Source organism: Echiichthys vipera (assembly GCF_963691815.1).
Source record: "Echiichthys vipera genome assembly, chromosome: 14".
Classification (NCBI taxonomy): Eukaryota; Metazoa; Chordata; class Actinopteri; order Perciformes; family Trachinidae; genus Echiichthys; species Echiichthys vipera.
Window position 1 is genome coordinate 25155375 of NC_139839.1, and position 13788 is coordinate 25169162.

The 13788-nt window shown below is 42.4% G+C and overlaps 1 protein-coding gene across 1 annotated transcript; it reads right to left on the reverse strand.

Moving 5' to 3' along the window:
- Positions 1-2101: 2101 nt before the first annotated feature.
- On the reverse strand, positions 2102-13383 carry exoc3l2a (exocyst complex component 3-like 2a). Its single transcript, XM_083927012.1, has 13 exons — positions 13292-13383; positions 9870-10438; positions 8807-9024; positions 7589-8339; positions 7376-7490; positions 7178-7288; positions 6976-7076; positions 6625-6735; positions 6409-6544; positions 6053-6175; positions 5796-5951; positions 4654-4775; positions 2102-2669 (listed from the first exon to the last, which is right to left on the reverse strand). The coding sequence occupies exons 2-13, from the start codon at positions 10412-10414 to the stop codon at positions 2351-2353; spliced, it is 2808 nt and encodes a 935-aa protein (XP_083783138.1). The 5' UTR covers positions 10415-10438; positions 13292-13383; the 3' UTR covers positions 2102-2350.
- Positions 13384-13788: the final 405 nt, after the last annotated feature.

Genomic DNA, 13788 nt, shown 5'->3' on the forward strand with positions numbered 1-13788 from the left:
TATCTACGGTATTGTTGGTAACATGTAAACAGCTTGAAGAAATATTTAAGGTTCTTTGATACTTTTTAGACCTATATGGTTGTTTCCCTTTGTTGTGCATTCACAGGGTGCAGTCTGGTTATATTTAGCCAAATCAAACCCATGTCTATAAGAGGAAGTTGCTGCAAGATGGACAGAAACATTCCACGTGTTAATGCAACAAAGCAGTGAGCAGCATTGTTCTGACAATCACAATAAAGAATCTCATCTTTGGGGCGACGAGTGGTTAGAGCAGTCACCCCATGTAAAGAGGCTGAAGGTCCTCCAAGCAGGGGCCGCGGGTTCGATGCCGGAGCAGTCCTTTGCCGCATGTCTCCCCCTCTCTCTCTCACCCCATTTCCTGTCTGTCCTATCTAATAGAAGGCTTGAAAATGGGCAAAAAAAGAATCTTTAAAAAAAAAAAAGAATCTCATCTTAGAGCAACTTGCCATCACGCATGTCAATATAACTGGAACAGAACAATAAAACATTGTGCATACCTGTAATGGAGGCGTTCTAAGGGTGAGGGCTTAAGTCAGGGCCGGTAATATCATAAGCCCCCCCTCTGTGCCCCCTGTGGTGGATATTTTTGTCCATCATCTGTGCATTAAAACCTGTTTTAATTGTGCATTCTTGATCGTGATGCATTCAAAGAAGATCAAACGCACTGTAAAAGAACAGCTATATTTTTTTTTTACAGATACAACATTTGAGAAACCCCCTTGCTGTGAAGTGACAGTGCAAACCACTGTGCCGCCCTGAACAAATTATAATAATACTAAGAGAGTATTGTTATGTCTGTACTGCTATCACCAGGTGGTACACGGAGATGGATCAGAAGAAAAATACATGATTTACATCTTTTAGATATATATTTCTAAAAATAAATAAAAATGAATTCAATATTAAAATGTTTAAACTTCAGATGTACCAGCTGTTGGTGCAAAACATCAACACAATCTCATAGAAACACGTACTGGATCACCTTCATCATGCCCCCTGCATGACCTGTGACCAACACTGAACTCACTGCTGTGTGCTGACGAGAAGAACAATTCAGAATCATTTGTATCAGTGTGTCCAAGCCCCAGTTGTAAAACACAGCAACTTGACAACAGACCTCAGTAGTTCTATATCTATTTATATTAATTTCAATGCAGCCAGCTGGTCGTTTAACCTGCAGGGTTGGCTGAGGATGTCTGACTTTGTTTTGAGAAGCCAACGAGCAGCTCGGACATGAAAAAGCTGCGCGGCTTATTCACCTTCACTCTGAACAGCAGAGGGGAAGTTCCCTCCTAGTACATAACGTAAACTTGGCTCCAATAAAAGCATCCGTTGGCACCTCAGTGGACAACAGGAAATCTTTGTTTATCGAAAAACATCCCCTTGTTGGCCTCGGGGTGTATGACCCCTCTTGCTGTGGGGCGGCACAGCGTCATATAGTAGCCGTGGTGGAGCCCCGTATTTCAAGATCTCAGTTTACTGAACAAAGCTGCCATATCCTTAAGATAAACAATGAAGGCATGAAGTATGTGTGTATATGTAGTTCTGCGTCAGACCCGCAGGTCCTCATTTGTTTGTCAAAGTGCCTTTTTTGTATGTATTGTTTAACATTACTGCAGACTTAGGGTCTGAAACTCCCATGTTCAGGAGCCACAGCACCTAAAGTTAGAAGTAGGCAGAATAAGACTGTTAATTGTAGAATAACATATCCATTCTAAGAGTTGACAGTTGACTTAAACCCTGAACCCAGAACATAATGACAGAGCTGCTCAATCTGTTAGTTTAGTCGACCCAGTCAATGGGTTTTTATTATGTTTCCAGCAACAGATCCATTTCATTCACAGTGACAACACATTTCTATTTCCATACACTATATCCTCACTTACATGTGGTCTATATACCAGAGAATGGGTATATATGGTTAGGTAAATACATGTTAAAACATCCTAAATCATATTGCATTGCATCTGCTAGCAGCTGTTTCTGCAATGATGTGGGGGAATAAAAGGCTAAAAAAGACTGAAGAAGTTACATTATGAGGATATTTGATACCACTTGTTTACTTCTGTAGGTGTGTAGATCATACAAATACTAGAAATCTTGGTGATTATTAAGATGCACAGTCTTTTTCACATTTACATTTAAAATGCACATCTGGAGACGGAGAAATGTCAGTAAGTCGGTGAGCGTGTACAGTACAAGCAGTACCTGTGGTCAAGTTTCTGGTAACAATATTTGGTACAATCAGTTTCTGGTCAAGGTGCATGTACATCTCATCACTATCTTCACAGCATGTCTGTGAGTGCTCTCCTAACACAGACACTAACAGCTAGTTTTCTCTGTGAAATTTCATGTCTTCCATATTCTGGATCTCTGCAGGTTGAGGTGTCGCATTCCTGCCACTTGTCCTGCGGTTTCGCCTGGGACGGTGCTCTGAGAACCAGTTGGAGACAGTCATGGCGAGGCGGAGGAGACCCAAGCTGATGCAGTGCACCTCCGAGGTGATGGGGATGTCCGAAAAAAGGGCGTGGTCCCTGCACATGAGGGCATTGCTGCATTCAAAGTCTTTGACGATGTTGAGGATCTCCTGGCGCTCGGCCTGCCGCATCATCCCTCTCACATTCAGCAGGGTGGAGACATGCTTCTTCCTGTTGGGAGGAAGGATACAGAGAGGAAGGGGGGCAGGCGGACGGGTGTTAATGGAAATTGGGCCTGTTTGGTGTCGTCAAAAGCTGTCATGACTTTAAGTAACAGTCCGTCTCTCTGAGTCATAGCATCTATTTGTGGGAAGGAACAGAACATTTGCCTTTCTAGAAAGGCACATTTCATACCGGTTATGTATGTTACTATATAAGTGGTTGATACATCATTACTAGTGCTTTATATATTGAATGTAAGCCAATGATAAAAACAGTGTGTGTTTCCAATGTCAATACAATTGACATTTAACTTGTTCATCAGTGTTCATCCTTTAAATCACTGATTTCTCACTATAAATAAGCCATCAAGTCTGCCAGTAAAAATGTTATAACTAAAGGGGTTTCAATCTCCAGTGGTTTGTGATGTGTTGAAGTGATGAAGTGCTAGCTAAGCAGACAGTTCTTCTGTTCTTCTTAATTGCTTATACTAAATCTACAAAGCAGGATTTTCTTTTGTTTTGTTTTTGAAGATCAACATGAGTAGGGTAGAACGGGGTTTAGGACACTAATACATGGAGGAAATTTTGAAGTCTTTCTTGGATTCAATTTCTTGGATGGTAGTGGCCTTGCTAATCTTTGAATAACATTACATTGATGTAACATTAAGACATCACAAAATGAGCCTCTGTGTGTTTATAAGGTTGTACAGTATATTAGGGGTGGGCATGAGTCCTTAATTCCAAGATCGAGGAATCGCATCAATTCCTCGAGGGCCAATCGAGTACACGTTTTTCCAAATCTATTTTCAGAACACAACACATCTTCCTGCCTACCAACACCTAATGCTTATTCTCAATCAAAACAGTCTCAGTTACCCTTTAAGGATTTATTTAAACACAACCACAACTTCAAAACATTGTTTCCTTACAAAAACTGAATTAAATCTGCGTTCCCATTCTGTTAATGACCAGTCCCACTGTGGAGAACAGGCGCTCCTCTGGCTCAGAGGTGGCAGGATCAGCAGGTGCTGCTTTGATAAAATAACCAATATATGGTAATATGCAAAAGTGTCAGGGTAGGATTTTTGAAGGAAGATGCTGAAATCTCTCCAATTGTGATTTGTCCTCAGCCCAACGATTTAATACCGAAACAATCAAAAAATTATATTTATTTAAAACGAAAATGGACATTGTTCTTAAGTGGGGGTGTCCACCCCGGTTTGCACTACATGTTTGAATGTATAGGATCCGTGTTTGAAGAATAGACCTGTATGCCCATGTGTAGGCACAGTCACGTGTGCATGAATGGACTCTGCAGCAGTTCAATGAAGCACCCAGAAAACTCAAGAAAGGCCTGCAGCCTTTCATCTCCTAAAATACCAGCAGTAGGATGCCATACAGTAAACAAAAGGGGTGAGCCAAGCAGTGAGTTAGCATGTCTCCAGGTCTGAACTGCTATGTTTTGCTCTCCTCTTCCACACCTCTCCCTCTTTGATTCCAAGCGTGGCACCAGTATGTCTCCTGCAGGGTGGCAGGAACAGGAAGTACTCGGCAGCAGCTTCCTGTCTGCCCCGCAGAGGGTTATGCGTCACGCGCGGTCGTAGGTTGCCAACTGTCACCTGAGTCTTAATCTGTGCACAAACAGCCTCTGTGGCTGGGACCCCCCTCCCCCTTGAGGCCTCTTAGCCCCATCCATTCTCAAAACAGACCCGCTCTCCTCTCCAAAAATAGCAAAGTTAATGTAGATATGTTTCCGTGCTCCTTTTTCCTTGTTTTGATCCATTGTGACCACAAAAAAACAACAAAAAAACATACATAGTTTTACTTTTTCCTTGCTTTGGCTAAGTGCCAAAAACAGCACTGTGAATGTGTAAGAATAAGCATAAAAGCATATAGGACCTTTGGGGGTACAGTAGAGAGAATATCTGTTTTTATAGACGCTTCCTGGTTGCAGCATAAATGTTCCAACAGTGTTAATTTATTAAAGCCCTTACCGTATATCTGGAAACTCTTTCACCAGGACAGCCACCTCCATCTGGATGGAGGGGGTGTCCTCAAGGAGGATGATGTCAGCAAGGTGGCAGATGATGCTGTCTAACCAGGATGAACTTGATTCCTGAAGCAGACACCAGACAGAGAGCATAGCAACAATTTAATTATCTTGTAAAAACAAGTATCCATTACCATAACAGGACATGAAATATACATGTTTCTCTTTCTTTGGTAATTTTTTTGACTAAATGTAAAGTTCACTTCATTTTGCATCAAATGGCTTCTGATTAAACGTGTATTGGTAGGATGGGGCGTGAATAGGCATTAACAATCAAACTTGAAAGGCCAGAGGCCAAACATTCAGATGATTTGCTAAGTGAATAACAAAACTCCACCTCTGTTTTTCTAGGTCATGTTTTTCCTCCAAATACTCAGGAAAAAGAAAGCAGAATTCTTTGGCTTGGCATTCACTAAAAATAACGGCATCCTTTTTAGACAGCCCTTAACTCCAAACCCCCCCTCCCAAGTTCACATTTTCCACAGACACTTCATCCCGCTCCACTGCAAAAAAGGCCATCAAGGCCGTCCCAGAGCCACATCAAAGCCGGCCAGCTGACAGGAACAGGAAGTTCCTTCTGAACACAGCAGCTTCCTGTTGTCAGCTGAGGTGACGGACACTTGTTTGAACTCGCACACCAGAAAGGGGCCAAATGCCATGCTGTCAGGCCTAGTTGTTTTACACCCTCTTCCCTCCTCTGGCAAGTGCTAACGTAAGCCCGGTCCATCCATCTCCATCTCACTGACGGCAGCCATTTTTCAGAGCTCACTCCTGTATCAACACTGTCTGAGTTATTCCTAACCTAGGAAGTTGGAGGTCAGGCTCCATTCCCAGCCACCAGACTCTGCACTCCCAATGCCAGCTCCACTCAGTGTTTTTAAGAATCAGCATATTGGATTTATTTATAATACCCAGAGTCCCCTGAAAGGCAATTATTAGCTCTGTTTTGATTCATTGACTTTTATTCTCCTTCTAGAGGTCCTTGCCACACTAAAGGTTATATGTTCATTACAGGTTAAATCAGCCTCTAAAGAGATTGCCTGATTCATTTAAAAATATATTTTTTGGTGTAAAGTACAGACTTACCAGGTCCTTAAAGAGTCCTTTCAGCTGTTTGGCCTCATCTTGCATCTTGAAAGCCATCCTCTTTCTCATCTTGGAGGATGTGCAGATGACCCGTCCCCGCATGATGGCTCGGACATACTCCACCAGGACCCGCCGGTGCACCTCTCCCACAAGCGTCTGTCAGTCATTTAAAGAATGAAACACTGACTGGTGACAACCTTCAGGCAAATGCCGTAGAGTACTTCAACAACACCTCTGATTGCTCAAACAAGTGTTACCTGATAAGGCGGAGGGTCCATCCTTCTGAACTTCTTGAAGTGCTGTTTAATGCTGGCTTCAATGGCCTCAAAGGCTTCTGTGTTGTTCAGCCATTTTCTCTTTATCAGTTTGTCAAAGAAAGGCTGGAACAGCAACAGATAAAGTTTTAGTTTTTTTCTGGCATTGTGTTTTTCATCTAAATAATTCTTTCATCACTAAGCAGCTGACATACCCCTTCCTGTTTCAAGGAAGTATGTTTATGGGATTTTTTCAAATTTGTCACTCTACACTAGTCATATCCTGGCCACGGTGGAAATATTGTGAAAGAGAAACCAGCTCTAAGGACTGAGATGAGACCTGCAAGCGACTCACTCACCCTGATGTGCTCAAACAGCCTGTCAGTCAGCACCCTCACTGACTGGTTGATGATCCTGTCCAAGGAGGAGTTGGCTCTCTGCGCAATCTCCTCACTCCCCTGTGGGTCACACTGCCTGCAGCGCTCCACTAAAGATCTACAGCATACACAGGAGATAATGAAACTGGACTTTCAGAAAATTAAGATTTTCAGTTGAATGAGGAATCATTTGTCTACCTGAGAGGAGGGCAGCAGTTAACCAGAGCTATGGTCCTGGAAACATATCCATCCCCTCGGTCTCCAAATTCTGCCTGGGTCTCATGAAACATCTCCACCTTCCTCTGGAAACTGGACACATAGACGTTTGATGAAAACCTGCTGAATGCTAATTCAGTCTATAAAAATTAGCAGTCCTGTCCCCTCGGGTATAAAGACTTGGGCTTTCATTGTGACTTCCTTTTGTCTTCCTTAAGTCAAAAATACCAGGGCATTCAGTAAAGGCCTGAAGTAATTACCCGCTGTGACAGCTATGCTGGTATTGTCTTCACCTTGTGAGTCTTTGTGTCATCTCTGATAGCATATACTCACTTGTAGAGAAAGTCAGCCAGTCCAATGAGACTACAGCGAGCCACTCTCGCCCCTAGAAACTGATTCACAGATGTAGATCTGTCCAAGTCCACTTTCAACCTCTGGAATTGTGAAACACATAAGCAGTAAGACAGCTGTATCGTCGGCTTAAAAGACATTTACTTAAACCATTCAACAGTGGAAATGACAGTTGACAATGTACCTGAATGACTGAGCGTGCTAGGTGGGACTGATACTCCTCTATGTGCAGAGTCTGGGCCCATCGCCTCTCCTCTTCATCCAGAACCTGAATCAACTCGATTGTCACGTTCTCCTGAAAATCACAGCATAAAATTGAAATGAGTCTACTATTCTGATTTTCTAAAGAACAGCTGTGCAAAAAGAATATTTAATTTCCTACCCGGACGATACTGATGCAGTCTTGTTCCAGCCTTTCCACCGTGTCTTGGGACAGAATGGGTTCCAGTGGAGCATAGTTTATGGGCGTGGTTGCGCCAATCGTTCCTAGGACATCCCTGGTTGAATATTAGAAATCATTACCAAACTAGTCAAGTTTCCAGGTTTGATATTGCATTATTCAATGGAAGGTTCACTGTATAATAAAGTACCCTACCTGTTGTAGATGTTGTAGAACCAGTCCAGTAAAGAGTAGACATCTGTGATCTGCAAAGGGCCACTGGTGATGATCCGAAGACGTTTGGCCACGGCTCTATGGTAACTGTCCACATATACCTGGAAGGCAGCAAACTCCTCTGGGTAAATGGAAACAGCATTCCTCCTCGCTGCATCCAGGTCATCCACCATTCGACTCCTCAGGCGTTCAAGGTATGAGGCCAGCTGACCCGCCTGAGTGTCTGCCTGATGTGGCAGGCTCCAGTCTGCAGCCTCTATCACAGCCTGCCTCCACTTCATCTTCAGTCTCCGGGGACGCAGGCTGGGTTGGATCTGGGGGCCTTCTCGTTCTGGCTTGGTCTCCTCTCTTAGGGCCCAGGTAGCATCAGTATGCTCCTCCTGTTGGATCACCAGCACCACCAGCCCGAGGTTGGGACCAGCACTGGGCTGGCGGAGGGACTCCCGCACTACATCCCACATCTCTTTCTGCAGGGCCTCATACAGGAGCTCCACATCCTTAGCCTTCCGCCGGCTTGAGTCCAGTGTTGCATTGGAGCTGAGGGAGTCATCTAAGGATAAGGATGACAAGGGGACCATGCCAAGAGGGGTGCTGGGACAAATGGTAGGAGTAAGGGTTGGAGTAGTTGGGGTCGGAAGGAGAGACAGCAGCTCACTCTCTCTCTCAAGCTCCTGAATGTGTGTGTCGGCCAGGAGAAGGTCCCTGTGGTTGACCAACTGTAGGATCTCTAGTACTGTGGGTAAGCAAGAAGAAGCAAATATGTTTACTTGGAACAGCCACCAAACAGAGGGTTGACCAACAAACTGGGAAAGAGTATATCTGTTTTTATATTCATTGAGTAGTTGTGTGTATGCTGTATTGACAAACTGGGTTATTTGTTGCTCATTCTGTGCTCTCTTCTATTCCTAGTGAGGTTCCCTGTGGAGTCTGCGAACAGTAGCTTGGTTGAACTTCTATCTAGAGGAACCTAGGGTAGGAGGAAATGCGATCATTTCCTGATTTCACAGTCTAGTTGTGATTGAACCCAATGACTCAGGGACCTGGGGACCTCTCAGCCTCATCAGAGAGTTGTCTAGGATTGGGAGGAAGTGCTGCTGAAGCTTGACCAGGAGGAATTAAGTACTCATTGCAAAAGACTGATTTTTCTCAGTCACTTGATATTTTGGACCTTTTTACACCTGATGTTTACTTGATTGTTACCTGAGAGGGGCTCTCTGGTTTTGACCACTGGCTCCTCCTCATCTGTTTCCTCCTCAGCCTCTTGGGATGCCTTGTCTGACATGGACTCCCTCTTCAGCTTGCCCAGACTGACCATCCTGAGGAAGGAGGGTCGTCTGGAAGCCTCCGCCTCGCTGTCTGTGCTCAGGTTTCCGCAGGGCAGGCTTTCTCTGCGCTCCTCCTTACGTCGACCTGTAATGCTGCAAGGTATCCACAGCAGCAACGGAGAACGTCAAAGACTGCCACCAACAACACCTTAAATAAGATACACTTTCAGTATGTGCTTTGTATATACAGAAATGTATGAATACATTTGTACATTTGGGACTTGAGGTTTGTGTTGTACAGTAGCAGCTATGTTTGGAATGCCACATATTCACACATCTGTGAAACTGTGAACAACGACGGCCTCAGTTAAAAATAGTCCCATTGAGTAAGCACAGCAAGTACTCAACAAGTCACTGAAAAACAAAAGAGGTTCCGTTGATCAACAAACTTGCCATAGCATATTACATAACTCCCCGGGAAATAAGCACAATATATGCTTTTCTATCACTGAGCAGCAGCAAGGGATTTTCCATCTTTCCCCCTCTCCCCTGGGCTAATTCATCACACTGTTGTTCAAATAGGCACATTTCTTTACATTATATTACATTACTTTATTGTTTGGCATTTGTTTTAAGAATCCTTTAGATTTTTCAATTAATTTTTGTCGACGATATGAGATATTATTTGTTGTTTATATTCTTTTGCCGTGGAATGAATGCAGAGCCCTTTAGAAGGGATTTTACAGAAATGCATTTCATTGTTTACTTTTTAATCTAAAAAAGACTTGTGGTTCTTTGGGTTTATACAGTATCTATTGTATTGTAATTAAATCTTAATCAAACATATACTTTTTAAAGATTTTAAATGTGTGTGTTTACACCACAATAACGTTTAATAGTTTTAAAATGTTTACTCTTTATATCAAAAATCCAGATTCATCACAATTCAATGACACATAAAAGCTGAAATCTTCTAGGATTTTAAGTCTTCTCCTCACCGGAGCAGGGTCATAATTCCTTCGGAGCCCCTGCGCAGTCCTTTCCTTTTCTCCCTCTCTGGTGGGAGACTGTTTGAGTTTCCAGGGCTGTAGTGAGGAGAGTTGTTCCCCCATACATTACGTCCTGAGATGCGCAGCCCCTTCCCCAGTTTCCCAAGGGTTTTGAGGGGTGACACTCCACAGATCCGCTCCAGGGTCCCCCTGAGGGGCCTCCCTTTGGGATTGCCTGCACCGTGTCTCTCTGCGTTCACCTCATTTTCCTCCTCTTCTCCATCACGGGAGGACCTGAGCTGGAGGTTACCCCTGACCTCCCCCATGATGAGGCCCATGTCACCTCCATTCCTCTCATCCTCATACAGGTCCACATCCTCAAAGGGGTTTAAGTTCTTGTTCAGATCCTTCAGGTCCTTCATGTCCTTCAGATCATTGAGATCATTCAAGTCCCTGAGGTCCAAGTCCAGCCGGGGCAGGATCAGTTCACCGTTCACTCTGGGGAACTCGTGGCAGCTCTTGGACCTTCCCGGGAGCTTTTTCAGAATGGGCATGGTTGCACTTGAGATTTTGCCAAACTGCAAAACAAGGACAATGTCAGAGTTAGTCATAAAAAAGTCAAATATATGAGCATGATTATCAAATCAACTTTAGAATGATTCCTTTTTCACATTTACTCAGACACTCAGACATTTACTCTGAGACATACTGTTTTTCAAAAGCACTACCCATAGGAATCCTGTGTAGCAATCATGATACCAGAGAACATTCATAACCAGGATGTCTTGTTCAACCCCTGCACAAAAGGCATGACTCCATCCTTTCAGGAAATTGAACTTGAGAAATGTGGAAAACTTTTTTTCTGGGGGTATCAGCCATCAGACAGTTTATATAACTGGAAGCCAATACATCCGCTCACATGCTGGTTATGCAATGCACAGCACTAGGCAAATAGAAAATATATGTTTTCAAAATATTGCTGCATTTACATTTTCATTTCCAGTGTTTACATGCTGAACCACAACCTTATATAAGTATTATAATAATCAGAAACAAATAGCCTGGTTAATATAATTATATTTAACAATGTGGTTGTTTTGCTCTCCTGTTAATTAGGGGAATATTTGTATGAACGTGTTTAAAATCATACTATTACCGAGCCCAGCTTTAAGAAGTGGGATTTTTAAGATTTTAATTAAACTAATCTATTTTTTTTTTTAACTTCTGTTGGCAATGCCTTTTTTGAATGTAATGCCAGGGACATGGCTGTGTTTGTAATCTCAAGAGACTTCCTGGTTAACTGATGGTTAAATAACGATCAAAATGTTAAACTAGTCAATCTTTTGCAATCACTAAGATGCCATAACCTTCCTTGTTGGAATACTGGATCATAAATCCTGTTCTTTTCAATATAATGTAATTATCTTAAATCCTATAGGAACAATGACATGTCGTTACACTAATCATTTATTATTCTGACTAGCTGTAACTTTGAGTTTACTCTCTCTGAAGGACCCGATTCATGTTTTCTATCAGACCCTTGTTCTCGAGTTGTGTCTGCCAAGAACGTTAAGGATAAGTTCACATATTTACAAGGCTCACCCACGTGTCCATTATGTACATTTTGTTGTAACCTCCAACTAATTTCAGAGACATCACTGTGTGCAAAATATATTCAAGTCAAAGCTAATATGAGTCTGAGTTAGACAATTCAAGTGTTCTTACTTTAAAACTCCTTCTGCGGGGAAACACTGCAGGGAACCACAGAGACGGACTTTTGTTCTAAATAGACTGTAACTTTGGATGGTAGCCATTTCAGACTGCTGAAGTCTCCCTTTAGCTTCAAATGTAACTTCAAATGCATTTCCTCCATTATTACTATGCATTAGAAAGAGATTGACAGATGATTAGAGCAACCAAAACCGTTTCAGTGTATGTTTGAGCACTGTTTGAAGATAACCTATCATTTAACATGTGATCTAATCATCACCCAATACAGAACTAAAGTATTTTAAACACTTATACCTGCATAACATCCAAATAGTTTTACTTTTTCCACATTTGATCAAAATTCACACAAAAAGCCTCAATAAATCTATTTTTGAAATGATTATATCCAGAATCAGGGTGTGGTAAGGTTAATGTGCTCTTAATGTACATATCTGGATTCAAATCCCTTTAGAGGACTCAACTTAAACGTGAACAACTATTATTTTATCATTTGTACAGCAAATCCTCAGACAGTTACTGGCCACCTTCCTAATATTGAAATATCCAAGTCCATTTTCTTTGTCCACAGCAGGGTTGTATTCTTCTGGTTATATATGCACACCTGGGCACCTCCTGGCTCCAGTGTAGACAGTTGGGATAACTGTGTGGCGTTTACTAGGACATTTGGTTCCAAATAAAGTTGGTCTGAATTCTGAAATGATTAAGACAAGTGATTTCTTGGCATTTGAACTATTTAGTCTTCATTTGGAGACATCAAATGATATTGAATTGAATTTTTCATAAAAGCGAAACTTTTTCAAAAGAACTCTGCTGTGAACCAGACCTTTCGGTACGTTAGTCATCGTCCATGTCCACCGATTTCTGGCTCGGTGATACTTTCTGCTTATCTTTGTTAATACCTATTTTGTTTTGTAGCAGTGCTGAGATCAAACTCTTCCAAAACTGGACATCAGCATCAGCAGGACATCCTACACACAGCACAGCACTGTATAAAGCATATTCTCTGTTATACTTTCCATAGTTTTCGGCATGCATGTGTAATTTTTATGATCTTGTTCACCCATGTTTTAACACAGCCTTCAACCATTGTGTGTGGTGCTGAAACCCCTCTTCTTACTGTTGATCAGATATGTCAGAAGAGTGGAGGACAGGAAAACACTTGATGGCTGTAAAGAGCTTTAGGACCCTTTCAAAGCAAAACATTTTCTTGAGAGAACAAAAGGTGATATGAAGAGAGCAGACTTCATTAAGGGCTCTTTGTCATTATAGAATAGTCATAACAATTCAGCACTCATTAGGTTCGAGTACATAGCAATCTTGTGAACAAACCGGGATCTTGAGAATCTCCCTTAAATGTGACTTTGTACACTATAATAATATGTAAGTGGGATTTCTTCAGTTACAAAATCAAACACTAAACAATAAAAAAAAATAAAAAATCCTAATTCTATCAGTGTAAAACCTTTTTCAAGAAGACATCAAATGCCTAGGCAGCAATTTCGGTATTGGCAAAAAATACAAGTGGAAAGAAAATGTCCAAGCACAACAACCTGAAGAGAAACATAATAATGTGAACACTGACATTAACCAAAAAGCTAAGCATAAATGAACCAAGCTATTCTCTCCATGGACCCAAATAAAAATTATAGCATCAGATCCAAACTCACATGCTGCCTGTGAATGCAGAGAATGAGACTTACCTGATGAGATCGCCTTGTAGTGTTTCAGTACAATGTCATCCTGGAGTGTGCTGGCTGCCAGGCTGTGGAGTGTGTGCATGTGTGTGTGTGAGACTGATGAATGTGAGAGTGTGTCTGAAAGTACTCGGAGACTCAAGAGAGCAATGTGGCTGCCTGTGGTTTCCTGACGGACTCTATTGTGGTGGAAGGTGATATGTTTTCCTGAGGAAAGGCCCGTCCCGTCCTTTCCCCCCCTCCTATGCCACTGACCCTCCACCTCCTGCACACCCCCACACCCGCACCCTGGGGACCTTTCTAATTACACTAATTACATGAACCGTACAGAAGAGGAGAACAGAGTACGACAGAGCATTCCTCTGCAGTGTTTTATCTTTTTTATCAGCTCTACACAGCCTGACTGTGTGTTTGCATGCATGTGTGTGTGTGTTCATCATGACTGACTTCTGTTAGAGGTAGAAGAGGAACTATGAGGATGATTCAGTGTCCATGGCCTTGAG